At 32.2% G+C, this 19544-nt stretch overlaps 1 protein-coding gene across 1 annotated transcript; it reads left to right on the forward strand.

The window, feature by feature from the left end:
• The first annotated feature begins 3563 nt into the window (after positions 1 to 3563).
• On the forward strand, positions 3564 to 7350 carry LOC108735372 (cuticle protein 65). The gene is made up of 2 exons (XM_018467309.2): positions 3564 to 3668; positions 6974 to 7350. Exons 1-2 carry the CDS (start codon positions 3657 to 3659, stop codon positions 7235 to 7237), a joined length of 276 nt encoding a protein of 91 aa, XP_018322811.1. The 5' UTR covers positions 3564 to 3656; the 3' UTR covers positions 7238 to 7350.
• Positions 7351 to 19544: the final 12194 nt, after the last annotated feature.

Genomic DNA, 19544 nt, shown 5'->3' on the forward strand with positions numbered 1-19544 from the left:
CATTTGTATTGTGTAATGGCTTGTTATTCCTTTATAAATTATTTAGAATTCTATATTGAGTTCTAATAACTTTACAAAAGTAATCCAATCTTGTTTTGTACAAAAAAGAAAACTGATTCCTCATTTTTATCTTCATCAGAATCTGAATAGATAAAATTGTATTTGTCATTGTTATTGTAATGATCATGCAGTATGCTGCTACAATAGTTTAATAAGTGAAAAATTTAATTCGCCGACAACGACCTTTTAAATTTCTACATCAAACTACTATCATATCATAGTAAATCCAAGTGTTTTTAAGTATTTTAAAATAAAGCGTTTTACTTTTTTTTTTAATCCTACTGTTTTGAATGAAAACAGTAAAAATGCTTAACGATTATGAAAAACAGGACAATTTTTTTAAATTAATATATGAAACAGCGCAAATCTTTTAAACGATTCGATAAAACAGTACAAACGTTTCAAATTATTATGTAAAACAGTACAAATGTTTTACTTGATTATATAAAACATTAAAACGTTTACATTTAAACGTTCCGTATGTTTAAAAAAATCTTCTAACTGTTTTATAATAAAACATTTAAATCAAAAAAATCACTAATGTAATCTTTTATGCCACCTACTGAATATATTTCCAACTATCGTATTCCAATGAGCACCCAGCTTTGTATCACTTTCCGTGACATTGTGTTTTCGTTGATGGAAAGCTCTCCTTATATCGTGTTTAAAAAAAAACTTTTGGGTGTTTCATTCCAACCATTTACTAATACTGATGGGCGGACAATTCCCTCGGATTTATGAAAAGTGGGAATGGGTGATTGGGGTGAGAAAGATGAGATGGACAAAATGAAGAGACAGAAGAGAGTAAAAGATTATCTATGGAATATTACTGTCCCAGCATTTGAATAAGTGATCCAAGGATCCAAGGAAATCACAGAAAAACTAAGACTAGGACAGATAGATCCTTGTTCTCCTAAATGATAAGTAATAGTCTTATAACCTCTACTCTAGACTATGCCGATGGGTGGACAAGTGTTTATGTAAATATGAACTTATATGAAATCACTCACTATTGTGACAATTATCATTTAACATCATTCCCATTTACATTTAATATTCATTGAATTATTGCAACTGTACCAATATCATGATTACCACTTAAAATAATAATACAATATCAGGTTTTCATGACTTAAACAATAACATACCTAATGTACGTTGATAAACAATTGAACTAAATGAGATATATTCATTAGATTCTAATAATATGTCCATATAGGTCGAAAAAATTATTAAACATTTTTCTAGTAATAAATCATCTTAATAGCATAATGCCAATATCAAATGTTCCATTTCGCTTCAAATATTGTTCAAAATATTTTATAAAATAATACAACAAAAATTTCCACGGTGAATGAAAATTTCGTTATTATTGGTATTTTGTAATGACCTTTAAAATATATATGAATACTTTTCAATTGCTAATCAGTTAATTTCATTTCTATTAACAAGTTCACTACCTATCTACTTATGTTAGTTATTGCGAATTAATTTTATGCTTCGTCATTCCTTCCACATTGCAAAATCAGCATACCGTCTCGTCGGAAATAGCCTTTGGCGGCCGTGTGTTTAGAGAATCTCACTTTCGTTCGAAACGAATCATCATCGTGATTACCACACACCAGTCGTAATTATGCCATAGGTGCAATTACCTACTATATTTATGGCAATGAAGATGTTTACGTTCAAGTTCAATGCAACGTTGTTGTTATTATTATGTTGAGATGTGAGGTTAACAATCCAAAGGAATATGACTTTTAAAAATTGCCTTTTCATTTTAGAGTTTTGTGACTGATTAAGGATATCGAAACCAAGCATAAGTTAGTCTTACTTTGAAAGACGAATTGTATGAAAATCATAGCTTTATTGTTTTTATTTTTAACACTGTAACTGCCAGCATTTAAAATTTTATTTGTTATATTCTGACTTGTCTAGTTCTGATATACAGTTTTTTGTTTGTCGAACGTTTTCGACAGACATACAAGAATCAGAATCCAAAACGACCGACGATGTATGTATTTTTTCATTGTAGCTAAATTTGCTGCGAGTGGATTTATAGCAGTTAAAATTTTTTTGGCGACAAAAACAACTATTTTTTTTAAATAAAAAGACGTAAACAGGCATAATTTTCTGATAATATATTATTGAAATATCTATGAACTAAAACACAAACAATTAGAAACGTACGGCTAGGTTATCAAAAATAGAAAAAAAGAATCGTCATCGACCTCTTGGACATGCACCTCTACTTCTTCGTATCCTGAGCTAATCTTCTCATTTCCCTAAAACTAGAACATTCCACATCCTTAACTATTTGTGATCAGTAATTAAACCTAGGTCTACCTTTACTCCTCCTAACTCCTGTTTCTGCCTATAATATGTTTCTGACTAGACCTTCATGCTTGAGAAGGTGCCCTACCAACCTATCTCGCCTGTTTCTTATTGACTTCTATAAAGTCCTTTGTTCTCTTACTCTTTCTAATACCTCTACATTTCTAACCTTCTCTATCCACGGTATCCTCATCATTCGCCTGTAACACCACATTTCGAACACTTCTAACCTTTTCTTTTCCACCGCGCCCACTATCCATGTTTCGCACCCTTACTGCGCCGCATATTACACGCAGAAGCAGGAGTTAGGATGGGTTGAGGTAAACCTAGATAATATTACTGTTCGCAAATAGTTAAGGATGTGGGTTGTTCTTGTTTTAGGGAAATGTGAAGATTAGCTCAGGATAGAAAAGAATGGAGGTGCGTGTCCAACCAGTGTGAGGACTGATGTCCATATGATGATAATGATGATTTAAACACTTCGGTAAATCTATTGAATCATCTTCGTATATGACAGTTCAGCGCACATAAAGTTAATTTATGATGGCCTGCAAAAGATGTCGGTATTTTAAGCATATCAAAGGAGTGAACCTACTGTATAGAGTCTACGTACTGCGCCTATGTATTCCACGTGCAACTGCAAAGTTTAGCAATAGTATTTCCGTAGAACAACAGTAATGAGAAGAAATAGCGACTTAGTTTACAATACTTTTAAACGTTGCACTGTTTTTAACTAGAATTTAGCTTTTTTTTTCGACTATACCTCGTAGTTCGTCTAATCAATTCAATAAAAACATATGCAATAATAATATACCTCTAAGTAGATACAGTAACAGTTAAAAACATTGCATAATTTTATTGGCAACTCCACATGTCACTGTCAATTTCAACAGTGGGTACCCAGCAATGTAACCGAATGATCTCGGATTTTCATTTTTGATCCTTTTCTAACAACCGAAAGTAACTGGTCAAATAATATCTAATGACAACGAGCAGATTATAGGTAGGTATATAGTACGTAGGTATGTACTGCTACTTGTTGCTGAGGAGAGAGAAGTGAAGTAGAGCGTAAATGTGATTTTTTTCTGGGGCAATATGGTGTCTTTCGAAAGGGGCCCTTGCTCCAGTTTTAAGGGTGCAGTGGGGTGTTTTGAGAGTATTTAATCTCCTGAAATCTGCGTTAAGTTGTATTCAGTTGCAGTTCAGCAAAAGCGAACGGTCTCTTAAGAAAGTAACTCATAAAAAAATCGACAGACACTTCAAAAATGTTCAAATTCGTAAGTAGAACTTTACAAGCGTAATATCCATTGTGAATTCATGTATCCATTGTGTTAAGTGTGGTGATTCATTTGCTCGACATCGTCGTGCATTAATTCCTTATTCAACGTCAACAATAAATGCTTGTCGCGAAGTTTCTTTGACCTCTTCGTCTCCATTGTTATTCAGAACGTCGCTTTGACTTTAGCGCGCTAATTGTATTGAAATTGAAACCGTTCGCAACTGTTTCATTGCACCATTGAATGGTCTTTTTCAGTAGCGGAATATTAACACGGAAATTTTATTTTTTTTGCTATTGTTTTCGTACAAAATTTATTTCAGGCGGTTCAATGAAACTTGAATACAATAATAATAATAATAATCTAATAACTTTCCCTTTAATTGGTTCGCTATACCGTACATAATTCACCTGATGAAGCAAAGGGTGTAACAGAATAGCTAGACTTAACATTAGATATTTATTATTTGATTACCTGATTAATCTTACAAATCCAAAGGGATATACTCTTAGACAATCGCTTCTGTAGAATTTGTCTTATCGAGGTCAATATGCTCTAAGTAAAAATCTAACGAATATATTAAAGAAAAAGAAATTTCATTCGGTAATTTCGGAAGTAAACGACAATCTAAACTATTATTAATCATTATCGGTGAGAATAAAACAAAAAATTAGTTAATTTTTCCAGTATCTACAGCACATAAGTCTCTAGCAACTAAATAATTCTTTGAGTTAATATTTTGCAAAGATTATAAATGTTTGGTTAAAGCAACTATAAACGTTCAGTTAAAACCAAAATAAGTAATGAGCTTATGATTTAATTATTCAATGTTAATAGAAATTAGGTTAAGCTATGTAGATGCATCCCTATGTTTCCCATATCCATATCCTTTAAAATGTTGATCAGAATTTCTGAATACGGTTTCTGCTTTCAACGCTTGCTATTTATCTGCGGTTTGTGAAAAACATCTACCCATTATAGTTTATAGTGGGTAAAAAATTGAAAATTAATTTTCACATTAATATTTAATATTAACCACTATTAACTATCAAAGCGTTTCAAAAAAGTAATAAGTAGATATAGGAAAACACTATAGGATACCATAAAGCACTACATAAAGTTGAGATTAATTAATTATCATATGTAAAAATTATGACTCAATTTTTATATTTTAATTTATAATTTTTATTCAAAAATGTTATCTTTTCAACACGGTTTCTTTATTAGAGTTATATAAGTCCACTCGACATTGCTGAGTATTTTTATACCATTTTCCCTGTGATTACTCACTCATAGAATGTGTAAATTAAAAAAAAAGATAAGTTGCAAGGCTGAAGGTCTAGGAAGTCAACGAAGTGTTTTATTTCTTTTTCAAAAAGGCTGTTTCATTCTCACGGTTTGTTTAATTTATGAATCTGTTACTTTATGTAATGCAGTAACAAGGTTTTTATTCTTTGCTAATTACATACAAAAGGCAATTAGAGCTAATAAAGAGGTGAAGGAAATTCTCATTTCAATGTTCTTAATATGATTAAGGAAGCTGTACATTCCACAAATAATTTTTTTTTCTTTTATCTTTTTCAATTACTTGTTTCCTTTTTAAAGCAATTTTTTGCTACAATATCGGGTATTTTGTCTGCATCAAAAATATAAAAAATGACAATGTTTAGTTAGTGGGGAAAATTGAAGTTGCAACAAATACATATACGAAAGGTTCATCATTAATCAAGTAGGTATTTATTAGCTATATCGTGCCTCTTATCCAGAAAAAAATACTGTTCCCGAGGGGAAAGAAATATTAGCTTTATGTGGTCGTTGTTTACGGAAATTGTTCGAACTTGAATTGAAGTATACAGTACTAATAACCTAAGTATTATTTTGAATGTTTAAATTCTTATATGAAAACCAATAAAAGAAAACATCAACGCAAGCAAAGTCGCGGGTGTAATAAAACCTAGTGTATATTTTTATATTTATTTAACTCTACACATTTTGCTATACCTGCACGTTTTTATTTTTCCAAACAAATTATTTTCCATCCCTTTTTGTTAATTTTCTAAAATTCCTGTTTCTTTACATATTAACTTCACAAGCGTTTATCATGTCCTTTTATTATACCATCTTCCCTGTCGCCTTTTTTTTCCGTATTTAGATTATAATATTAAAGAACTAATTTGTTTTTTCTTCATTTGTTAAGGTTAAGCTCTTCTCTAAAAATTTTATTCTCATTTTTGTCGCTTCTCTCCGTTTCCTTTTTGAGGTGAATACGCCGATGAAAACTTCAAATTTCATAATTCTTCTAAAGTATTTTATTAATTATTTCTTTTTAAATGTTAATGACTATTTTGTAAAAGTCAATAAAACAACTTATATTACATGATCTTATAACAATGTTTCCAATTATTCAAATCTTTTCCCTTTTCCAAATTATTAACTAAGAAAGTTACACAGAAGATAGTTCCCTCCTTTAAAAACCTGTTTTCTTGGTATAAACTCGCTTTTATATTTACCATCAAGTTGTAATGGTTACCGATAATGTTTTCTTTCATCACATACCCCAAGCTTTCAAAGTTTCTTATTTTGTTACTACTTCTTCGTTATTCCGAGCGTACATTCCTTTTTTTCTTCTTGCATCTAAAGCAGTGGATGTACGTTACTCTCTTATCAAAACTTTTCTTCTCATCTTACCGTTTAATAATATTGTATAAGCCGTAATATGCCTAGAAACTGAACACAAGCACTAAATTCTTAACTGATAATGATACCTGAGGTTACCCATGGGGTCTCTATAGGTTTTATGTTAAATTTTGGGTTACAGTGTTTAATTTAGTTCAGTTTTACAGTGCTTTATTTGATTTTCTTCTATCTTATCGGGTAGCGCTCTTGTATAATTGAGAATATCAATGCCGCAACTATCCATTTGGATATATTTAAAGTGCTGCTAATAAAAATAATTCATATCTGTTCTCAGTAGCCCTGATGACAAACGAAATTTAAAAATTTAAGTTCTGAGACATTTAGAAGAATTATTGTATGGTTAGTTTCAATACATATATTAAAGTCAATTAATTTTTGAATCAATTTTTATCACCACAGATAACCTCAAATTAATGGGGTGAAATTGTTGTTCTTGTTACGCCCTCGTCGGGAATCGAACCCTAGCTACGATTCCTCATCAATTCACGGTTATCTGTAATGGCAAAAATTGATTCAAAAATTAATTCACATTAATGTATTGAATAGAGGTTTTATTGTTCAATCTAAAACCACAAGTACTTATAATACAATTTATATTTTCTCCACAGGCAGCCATATTCGCTCTCCTCGTCGCCGTCTCTTCTGCTGGATTAATCGGCCATGGTATTGCTGTAGCCCCAGCAATCGCACCCGTAGCGGTCCATGCCCCAGCTGCTTCCTCCTACCAAAACAGCAACCTTCTTGCTCTCCACGCTACTCCCGTTGTGGCTGCCGCTCCCGTTGCTAAAGTTGCTGTCGCCGCTCCAGCTCTTGCCATCGGAGGACACGGACTCGGTCTTGGACATGGTTTGGGATTCGGTCTTCATCATTAGAACTTATACATTGAATTGATAACGGGTCAATTGCCATACCATCAGCATCCTCATTTTATTTATTTATTTATTTATATGTACTTATGTAATCATTTAGAAGTGAAAAAATCAAATCATGTTAAAGTTAAAAATTTTAGATAACTAAAAATGATAAAATGAGATAAATACAACCTTTTCTTATAGTTTATGCCTTTTATTTTTCATCTTTCATCACGTATTTACTCTATAGAATTTTGATATCTATACGGATCACAAAATAAAACAATTGATTCGGTGAGTTGAGTATCATCATCATAAGGTCGTCAGTCCTAAGACTGGTTGGACACGTACCTCCACTCTTTCTTATCCTGAGCTAAACTTCGCATTTCCCTAAAACTAGAACAGCCCACATCCTTAACTATTTGCGAACAGTAATCTAATCTAGGTCTACCTCTACCCCTCCTAACTCCTGTTTCTGCCTCTAATATGTCTCTGACTAGACCTTCATGCCTGAGAAGGTGTCCTACCAACCTATCTCGCCTATTTTTTATTGACTTCCATAGAGTCCTCTGTTCTCCTATTCTTTCCAATACCTCTTTATTTCTAACCTTTTCTACCCACGATATCCTCATCATCCGCCTATAACACCACATTTCGAACGCTTCTAACCTTTTCTTTTCCGCGCCGTGAGTACGCGTATTTTAAAAAGCAAACGGAAATAAGGTAAGCAAATTACGATAATAAAAATTCACAGACCTCTCGTCTTATGCAAATATCGTAGGCGTACTGAAACTTTTGAAAGCACAAAGCATCTGCTAGAATTCTAAGTTGTTAAAAAAACGTGATTTTGGATGTTTTAATTTGATCCTAGATCCTAGGTATTATTGGCATTATGATTCCTAGCGCTCTCAGGAAGGAACAAACATCCGCATAAAAGATAAAAAGGTTAGAAACGTTCGAAATGTAATATTACCGGCGAATGATGAAGATAGAGTAGATAGAGAAGGTTAGAAATGAAGATGTATTAGAAGGAATTGGAGAATAGAGAACTCTATGGAAGTCAATAAGAAATAGGCGAGTTAGGTAGATAGGACACCTTCTAAGGCATGAAGGTCTAGTCAGAGACATATTAGAGGCACAAACGGGAGTTAGGAGGAGTAGAGGTAGACCCAGATTTGATTACTGTTCGCAAATAGTTAAGGATGTAGGATGTTCTAGTTTTAGAGAATTGCGAAGATTAGCTCAGGATAGGAAAGAGTGGAGGTGCATGTCAAGCTGTATTAGGACTGGCGACCTTATAATGATGATGAGGTAAGTATGTACAAGATGCCTGTAAACTCCGTCTATATAGAGCATCCACGGGTCCGTGGGATCAAAATAAATCAGTTGAACTTATCCATATACCAAATTCATTCCTTTGCCCTCGAGAAAGCGTCAAAGGCATAAGAAAATTTGTTTGAAAATGCTAACTTTTAGTGTACATATCATTAAAGTAAGAGAACGCTGAAAATTAATCCTTAGTACAATTGTACTAAATTTTGGAGGATTGGACAAGTACGTCAATTAATTTTTCCTTGAAAGGGTGCATATTACCTTAATTTCAGTTTTATCTGTTTTTAAAAAATCGTATCTGCAGCAGTTTCAGAAAAAAGTGTTTTCTATATCACTCGACAAGTCTATATGAGTACAGTTTTCTTTGAAAGATAACATAACATTACACTAAACTCTGAGCTATCTGAAGTATAAAGGCTCATATGCAATAAAAATGCCAATAGTAGAAGGCCTTTCTTCATACCTATTTTTACTCACGACAGACGTTGTAGGAAATATTGCAAATATAGAAAAAAAAATGTCAGGTAGGAATTACAGAGAACACTAACAGAAAGAGATGCAGACAAGCAGAATTTGAGCATGTTGCCAGCATCGGAAAATTCAACATTCTCAGAAATTTAGGAAAGCAAAGACTTTTGTTTGAAGATATGAAACAATTAAACCAGAAAGAAATTAATATTAGCGTGTCTAATTAACCCTTATCAAAGAAAATTTCATTTAAAATTGGAATACGTGATTCTTTACAGCTTTTGTTACGGAATTTCAATACATTTTGTAATCATATTCTCTTTAAAATAATTAAGAGGGAATTCGCTCTAGGCTATACTTAAAAGCACACTGATTTGGTATATTTCCATGTTTATATTATATATGAATGTATATTTAACCGAAACTACCGCAATTTAGAAGTCTTAAAATTTTTTACATAAATAATAATAAAGGCAGGTGGGAAAAGGTAGTACTGAATAAATTACTTAAATAAATTTAAATAGAAAAAGGGAGACTCACCTCAGTTTATCACAATAAACTTACTACTGGCAGACTCGACGTGGGTGAAATACTAATATTTCCTGCGCCGATGCGTTAACCCAAACATATTGCGTTAACTTAAGTGTTACGTAACGACTCATAAAGGTTGTGTTAAATTGGTGAAATAATTACATCAAAACATACATACTAAAACTTATTAAAACAAAAACACTAGTAATCTTTTACGCCACCTATTGAATATATTTCAAACTATCATGTTCATGTAGCTTTGTATGAATTTTTGTTATCATTTCCGGAAAGCTCCCCGTGTTTAAATGCAAACTTTGGTGTGGTTCATTTCTACCAGATATTAATACTACTGGGCGGGTAGTCCCTACGGACTACGCCAAAAGGTAGGACGGGAGGCCTTCTTCAGCCTTCTTTGAGGAATCGTCAGAATGGCTGGTTAGTGTGGTGGTTGAGGTAAGAAAGAATAGATGGACGAAATGAAGACAGAAGAGAATGAAATATTATCTGTGGAATATTGCTACCCTAGTATTTGCCTAAATGGTACAAGGAAACCATAGAAAAACTTGGACAGGAGCAGACGGAACCGGAATCCAATCAGAGTCCTCTCAAATGCTAAGCAATCAACTAAAACTCTCAAAGGCATGACGTTTGGTGTCTATTCCGACCTCGTGGCAACTATTTATAAGGGCTGGACTTGTTCTAGAAAGACCGAGCGGCATGACCTAGAGGTTTAGATCATTGCTTAGCATTCGGGAGGACGTCGGTTCGATTCCGGGTTCGTCTGCCTTGTCCAAATCTGTGGCTTCCTTGGATTACCTAGGCAAATGCTGGGGTAGTTATATTCCACAGATAATCTTTCATTCTCTTCTGTCTTCATTTCGTTCGTCTTATCTTCCTCACCCGAAACATCACCCATCCATTCCCACGATTCCTGCAAGGAAACTGAAGAAGGCCTTCCGGAAGGACTGCTCGACCACCAGCATTAGTGGCTGATGGGAGTGAAACACCCAAAAGTTCTTTTTTTTTCTAGTTCTAGAAAGATTGCAGAATGTGGGATCAAGGAACTATGGCGCGAAACTATTAGGGTGATGTAGGCCCATTTAAAATTTTATTAGGCAAGAATTTGTTGTTTTTGGAGTATATTGCAACTTAATTCGTTTCTAATTACTTTAATTTTACAATTCTATGGGCTATTATTATAAGCTACACCAGAAAATGTGGACCTTTACCTATACTTATCTGTAATGTATCTTAATACAATTTATAATACACCACTTTGTTTTTTTTTTTTGTAAAAATATTTTTTTGACGAAGAAAAGAATCTTCAAAAAACTTTTTTTGAGGCAGGCAAATTTCACAGTGAAATATTATGATCACTGGTTTTTCAATTAATTGTCACCAATTTTTTGTAAAAAACAACTAACTCATTTGTGACTTTTCCTTTCATTTGGAAGAAAAGTAAATTTTTCACTGTTTTACGTTTAATGAATATAAAGTGGCTTCCCTTTTTTTCTTAGATATGCTTGATTATCACAGTCTCTATCTTGTTAATTCAGTTACAACGATTAATACATTTATTGCTGATGTTATTGATTGTTCACGGAGCAAGATGATTATTTATAGTGTACCTAGATTATGCTTGTATTACAAATTGGGTAACACATTCTAAGACTATTACATGTGTAAACATGCACATAATATATGTGTACATTGTACATATATTCCACTCTTCGTATTAGGAAGCCAATCATACATAATTTATTCATCTTATTTGTAAAATAACATGCTGCTGCCTGAAATTATTAAGCACTAATGTGAAAAGTTTATTTTCAATATGTTAACAGTGCTTATTATAGTAGTTAAGCAAATAGTCGGAGAGCTGCCCATAAGACTCGGCGTCATCCAGAGTATGGACAAATCTAATTACGGTAATTTGTTCGAATAGTAGGGTGGGCTACGTTTCTAAGTACCTAGGCGGAAAGCCGACTAGGAGCAAGAGGTAGATGTAGTATCTTTTTGAAATTCAAGGTCAAGATCACATCTAGGATTTTGCCTTTGAAATCGTACAACTTTTGTCAAAAACTTTTTTCAAAATAATGGGAACCAATTAATAATTTTCATTTACTACAATTTTTGTCTACTTTTTATTATAACTATAACAATCTCAAATTGATTATTGATTACTGACTAACCTATACCAATTTTTTTAAATCTGCGTTTTAAAAAGTAAAAATGAAATCGAATCTCAAATAATTTAATACCTCACCACTACAAATGTATTATTAGATCATATCTTCATCAAGGTGCGAAATTAACGTTCATAAACAAAAATTGGTACTTATCAGTAACATAAATCATTTATTTACTTATGAATAGAACGATTAGCGATGGCAAGCCCATTAAATCCTCTATCTAATACAATTTCCTTACAAACACACTGTATAATTTTATATAATCAAGTATTTGTTAATAAAGATACAGAACATTAAATAATATAATATATATTCTGAAATATTTCCGAGTCATTTGGAAATTAAAATAATATCGAAACATAATTTGCTCAAAAAATGTTTCTACTAATTCCGTTATTAGATGAGATTTTAATTGGACATACATACAATTAGAAACATTTTTAAATATTTTAAATAAATTAATTAAAATCAAAAAATTCAAGTTAAAATGCAATAAATAGTTCTATCAACTTCATACTTATTCATCATAAGGTCGTCAGTCCTAAGACTGGTTGGACACGTACCTCCACTCTTTCCTATCCTGAGCTAATCTTCTTTTTTCCTTAAAATTAGAACAACTCACATCCTTAACTATCAATCTTACTACTACTTGAAAAAATATGAATTCTTTTACGTCAAATCATTTCATTTATTTAATTAAATATTACACTAATTAAGTATATAGGTACTTAACGAGCCTTCTTCTAAAGACAATTTTGATAAAGAATTAGCTTGAATTTATACTTAGAATTAATGGATATAAAAAGAGTTATATACATAGACATCCTTTTAAATAATAAATTAAACAGGCACATTATTGTAGTATATATTGTATACATATATAAAAATAAACGAAAGTCTAGCCCACAAAACCTGCAACTCCTTAGATGAGATAATTAAAGATAATCACGATAAAACAGATAGACAATAAAAACCTGGTGCCTACAAGGTAAAATGTGGAGCATGCAATAATGTGTACATCGGACAGACGGGAAGATCTTTCGAAGAGTGAATGAAATAACATTACAACGCTTATCGATTAAAAAGTCTACAGCACAAATGATGATAATGTTGGAATTTTAACTATATTAACAAAAGTAAGCAAATTAAATTTACTTGATAAAATTAGAAATTAAGAAAACAAAAAGATCACCTAACGAAGCTACGGTGTAGTCACACAATTGTGGCAATAAGTTAATTAATTGAATGAAACTCGACACTTGCTTTATTTTTACAATTAAGAAGCATAAAAATCAATACTTATCATTAAAGGTTTCCCAGAATTGAACCTAGAAGCGTAAAAGCAACAGACGGAAGAAATTTTACCTTAAAATACCAATAACTGTGTCAAACTTGAAAGGTGTCTCTTTCATTACACATAATACATATGCACTACGTTTAAGTTAACGAGTTTTTAAAAAGCCATAATTTCTTATGACCTTTAGTATTGACCTACGCAAAAAGAACTGCAGACCAAGACCAAGGTTATATAATAATTAAAGGTGTTCTCTTTAGTTACACTTGTTGCGAATTTGTTATACGCTCTTAATTTTATTTATTTCATATTGATTGAGAAGCTTACTTTGAAAATAAATAACTATTTATTTAGGGAAAGAATACATAGACAATGCCACTGTTAAAATAAATTTTAATAAAACGCACCTGAGTAGTTTTACATATTATAATTTTTATTTAATAAACTCTGGACGTGTTTTTCGTCTGATAATGGCATCTTCAACGGTAACAAAATTATTGAATAATATACAAATTGAGATTCTATTCAAATTTATTTCATTCAAGTTCTTCATTAATAATCATTCATTCGTTAACATTCCTAATAATAATTTTATAATTAACATACAACGAAAAGTACCTTTTATGGAAGACTAGATTTTACCCCCTGCTTCATGTCTAAAATCATCGACGACCATATAAAACTAATTTTTCTATCAGTTGGGAACAGCATTTTTTATTTTAAATAAAAACTACCCTATGTCCTTTTCTGTACCCCTTACTATGTATCTACAAAATTTTATGATGATCGATTGAATACTTAAGGCGTGAAATCGACCACATAAAACTAATTTTTTTTTCTTTCTCTCGGGAACAGTATTTTTCCTGGATAACAGGTACCCTATATGCTTTTCTGTATTCCTGACAATGTGTGTACAAAATTTCATGATAAAATCGATTGAATAGTTAAGCTGTAAAAAGTCGACAAAAAACCCATATTCGCATTTGTATAACTTAGGATTTCTACTATTTCAGTAACTTCATAATAATAAAAACTAACAAGAGGTTGTACAATTTTTAATGAATTCAGATAACATCATATGTAATAGTCCTTTTCTTTGCATGCACTTTTCAAGCAAATTGACTCAGTTTTCTTCATCTTCACGTGACCTTAAGTTATTAACCACTTAGTCAAATTTCCTTAAAATGCGTACCAAAATAAAAAAATCTTTTAATAAAATTGAATATCACCATTATGTAATATTTTCTACTGTTTACAATTGTATTACATTATAATGTCAACAACATACCTATTGCTGGCGGTCAATAATTTTCATATTCCAGGAATATCTATGTAATGTAGTCATCCCTCCGTTACCAATTAAATTAATGAATCAACGGATAATTAGGATTCAACTAATGTATGGATTTAAAACGTTACGTTATATTACGTTTAATTAGCACATAGGATTGAATAATAATTATTGAATTTGTATAGAAACAAATTACAATTACTAAACATTCGGTTCTAGTGCTAATACCTACTAGTTTTTTAGCATCACTTTTTTTAGGATCCGGCCGGGTACCGGATCAAAACCGGGTCCAATCATTATCTAAAAATGTTTACGTTTCATTCCAGTTCAATCCTTCATTAAGATCGCAATTTTATATTAGATATTTTCTTTCGTTGTTTTATTGCCTACATGCACTAGATACATGTATGTCCCAATTCAATTGCAGACTTTTTGCAACCGCGAAGAAATTATTGCGTTGTCGTACGATAGATCTGGGACAGCCGTTTTATTATCCTCTCCTTTTTGTTCGAAACATTAGCCTAATTAATGGCCACATATCAGATAAAAAGAACAGACAAAACGTTTATCAGCCAGTTTTCCATGTGATGCAAAGCTGTTATTTGGGCGCCTAGAACAATTTCAAAGCGTTTGTTGTTTAAAAAAAGAACACATTTGTTGTGCAATGCGAAATATGTACCATATATTTCTCATTTTCAGTCTCGAGAACAACGTATCAGAACAAAAATGAATGTTAGGACTGGGATATCGGACAAGGCAATCTAGCATTTTTATTCGGCTTGTTTCACATGACATTTAAGGAACGAAAATATAAATTTTAAATTTGTTTGTGGGCCGCGGAATCAAGTTCAACACATTTAGTCGAAACGGTGTAACCAACCGGATGTTCTTTAAGTGCAAGAGTCATGTCTTTATAAGGAAAATAAATTAAAAGTCGCTTAAACAAAAATAGCCAATGTATAGTTCATTACCAATACCCTGGAACTAATTAGTGATGAGTAATTTTCTTCATGAAATTAAAAATAAAATAAAGAAATTAAAAAAAACGACCAATTTCTTTGTATTATACAAAGAATTGTTTGACTAATTCAATAAAAATTTGAAGGTAATTAATTTAGATCGGCCCAATTTTCATGTAAGGGCAAATGACACAAATTTTATGCTAATCAATAGTTATAATCTCTTTATTAACAACGGTGAAAAAAAAACTTCTGTCAGAATCTAAACAAGGTTGTTTTCTATAAATGAACATTTAACCATAACCTTCAGGAGACATATTTCTCTATTTTTAGAAATACTTTTTTTTTTAATTTAAATAGCTAACTTTCCGACTCAAATTTTTAGAAAGAATTTTTGTGCTTTGCGGATCTTTTATAATATAAACAAAAAACACTTAGTTGCCAAAACTTCCCCTTCAGGTTATAGGTCAGCAACTCGGTAGTACAGTTTTGAATTATTATCTGTTCAAAAATATGAATTATTATCATTATCATAGGGTCATCAGTCCTGAGATTGATTGGGTCCGCACCTCCACTTTTTTCTATCCCTAGCATCTGCTTCTAACACAGTGGTTTCCAACCTGTGGGGCGCGCCCCCCTAGGGTGGCGCGAGACTGTTGCAAGGGGAGCATGCATCTGTTTCCAAAATATCATTTTCGATTACAAACCAAAAAAGTCAAATAGGTGTCAAAAAAATGAATCAGCAAAATAGGTATACGTAATCCACAATTGTCGCCGCGAAAATTATTATTTCTTATAATAAATAATTANATATTTTTACATAATAAAGTACTTATATTATTTTGTAGCCCATTAAATAAATTATAATATCAGTTGAGTATTTATGAAATTAGATTGTTAGAAAAATTAAGGGGGCGCAACAATTTTTTTTTTAAAGGGGGGGCCAGGTACAAAAAGGTTGGAAACCACTGTTCTAACATGTCTCTAATTAGCACCTCATGCCTCAGAAGTTTTCCTACCAACTTTCGTAGCGCTCCCTGTTCTCCTATTCTATCGAATACACTTGTGACTATCTCTTACTCACCCTATCCTCATCATTCGCATGTAACACTACATTTCGAACGCTTCTAACCTTTCTGGTTTTCGCTGCATGAACTGTCCACGTTTCGAACCCGTACAGGATCGTGCTCCAGAAATACACTTTTAACAATCTTTTTCGAATTTCTAGATTAACCGTTCGCAAGCATAGAAGTGACTTCTTTTTGTTAAAGGTGACTCTCCACCCTGCGATATCCTTTGTTTACTGCTTCCATCCTTAATTATCTGACTTCCTAGATACCGAAAATCAATTGTGTTTTCTAATTTTTCGTCTACTATACCTTTATATTCTCTTTTTTCCTACTTGTTCTTGTCTTGCACACCATTATTTTTGTTTTACTGTTATTTATTTGAAATATGGATGTTTACTTGATTTTTTATTAATATAGCCATTTTATTTTTAAATCACCGCAATCCGAATTCAACCAAACGTTGTGACCTAGACAATGAAAAGTCATTAGGTACTCATAAGTACTGATCAAATTAAAATAACCATTATGCAATAAACGTTTTTATAACCCATCTTATTAAATTTATTGTGAACGAATATTAAAAAAGCTTTTCTTTTCTTTTTCTTTAGGAATTTTAAAATATCAATTGCTTTGTTTTTATAAATGTTTATTTAATTTGTGATTTTACTATTCATAGCCCTGCGGGACTAACTTGAAACAAAAGGAGCTAATGTTATTCATTACCAATACGTTGGAGCTATTTAATTACGTACTAGAAGGTGATCATGTCTTTATTTGTTATAGAACCGATTGCCTTTATTCTTTTGTTCACATTAGAACTAGGGGAAGAAATAGAGAATTACCCTGACAATATATTTAAATTTGATCAATGCCTAGCTACTCTGTTTATGATGTTTCAGTGTTTTCGTTGACAAACTAAATAATTTTTAAAGATAGATATGATTCAAATTTCAATGCTTTAAATATTCGTTAATGCAAATCATGCGGATTACTAGACAGCAGTCCTTAAAAATATTTCCAAATTAAGTGTAACTGTTTTCGTAAAATTCGTTAACTTTCGTTCGCTATCGTTTCTTGTTCCACAATATTCACAAATGACTCGTACAACATGGACTTCTTGCTGACATTTGAAGGCTGATTTAAGGTGTGAGGTGTAAGAGTTAATTTGTTTACAATTAGAATTCAAATTAGGTAGCACTGACTGACTCAAGGCTCAAGGCATTTTGAGAAGTCAATCGCATCAGCATTAAATAGAGAAAGCCTACACACATGTGTTTATTCTTTAGTATTTCTAGCTTGATATTGTCAGCAATTTTTTTTAACAGGATTGCAATATTTTTGTGTACTATTATTTATTGTCTTTCCTGAATTTTCTACGTAAATTTGCCTCACAATTAGCAGTTACTATGTAAAAGAATCTGCCCAGTTTGGAACTGAAACAGAAGTAGGGTGAAATTAGTAATTACATAGGGTATTTTTTTCAATTTACTATAACTTCAGAAATAAACGAGATAAACAGTCAACAGTCATTTCAATATCTATATCAAAAAAATAGACGTATTCTTGAAAAAAATAAAATAAAATCTATGTATCTCACCCGACATGGTTGGGTCAATTGGTACTACGGGTAAAATGGTTCAAAAAAAAATCAATTTAGAAATAGTTTGTAATTTTAAGAGTCTAGACCGTAAGTATTTATGTTCTTAGGATAAGCAACAAAAATGTTTTACGGGAAATTCCCGAGTCATCCGCTGGGCTACAATTTTATTGACGATAGTTAAGAAAAGGGACTCCACGACAAAATCGACACATGCATCGGTAGGGCAATAAAAACTAAGGAAATCACGCCCTTCCGGGTCTTTTTTAAGAGCTTCACTGCTAATCCCAGCAGAGAGTTGAATCAGTTCTTGCAGACAGCAGTTGTGGGGACTCGGTTTTTGTATTCAATTTACGGATCATTTCATGTATCATCGCAATATCTTCTTATCTCTTTAATAAACACTTCAATATTCCAAACATCCGTTAGCTCCACTATTAATAATCCCACATTTAAATCGTAGCAACCATTTTTTGCATCTCTGCCACACGTTTTATAAATTAACTCAATAGATATTCATAAAGGTACCTTTAATTAGCCAGTATAATTATTATACTATTATATTTAATATATTACTCTAATACGTATCTAAATTTAGTTAATAAATCAGCATCATTTGTTTCAATAGCCTACATTGTGTGCAATTATTGCAAATACCAGTGCAAATAGTTAGTTTCAATATTTACACCAATCATAATAACTAATAATTGTGATTTCAGAGATATTTCAATGCCACCAATGCATTTAAGTTAAGTAGGTATTGTGTGTCGAAAGTTAATTATATTTTGCCAGTGGTGTTTCACTACGTTTACCTATACCTACTAATTAGTAAAACATATCTACAATTCTGCACATTGTTATACGATACCATGAATAGAAATTGCCGTGCTATAAATAGATGGAACTTGCGCAAATAGGCAGTAATCATATTGTGACCCAATTACTTCAATTACATCTATTACTAGGTACATACGCACATTGCAGACGCCGTTGTGGCCAATTAAAGGTACTATTCTTACACACCTTTGGGGTTTAAGCTATAGTTTTTGAATATGCTAATCGCAAAAATGTAACTGGGACATTCTAAGATATCTAGCAGATAAAATAAAAATTTTGAAATTAAACTGTCAGATGGGAGGAAACTAAGAAAAGGGGCGCCGATGGCAAAAAATTTTTGATAGGGACTGTACTGTGAATGTAAAATATGACATAAAACGATTAGAAAAAGGTTGTTAAAGGTGTATGTTTGGAGCGCGGCGTTGTACGGGTGCGAAACATGGACAGTGGGGCAGCGGAAAAGAAAAGGTTAGAAGCATTCGAAATGTGGTGTTACAGACGAATGATGAGGATACCGTGGATAGAGAAGGTTAGAAATGAAGAGGTATTGGAAAGAATAGGAGAACAGAGGACTCTATGGTTGTCAATAAGAAATAGGCGAGATAGGTTGGTAGGACACCTTCTCAGGCATGAAGGCCTAGTCAGAGACATATTAGAGGCAGAAACAGGAGTTGGGAGGGGTAGAGGTAGACCTAGATTAGATTACTATTCGCAAATAGTTAAGGATGTGGACTGTTCTAGTTTTAGGGAAATGCGA

Source organism: Agrilus planipennis, unplaced genomic scaffold, assembly GCF_000699045.2.
Source record: "Agrilus planipennis isolate EAB-ADULT unplaced genomic scaffold, Apla_2.0 scaffold27, whole genome shotgun sequence".
NCBI classification, from domain to species: Eukaryota; Metazoa; Arthropoda; class Insecta; order Coleoptera; family Buprestidae; genus Agrilus; species Agrilus planipennis.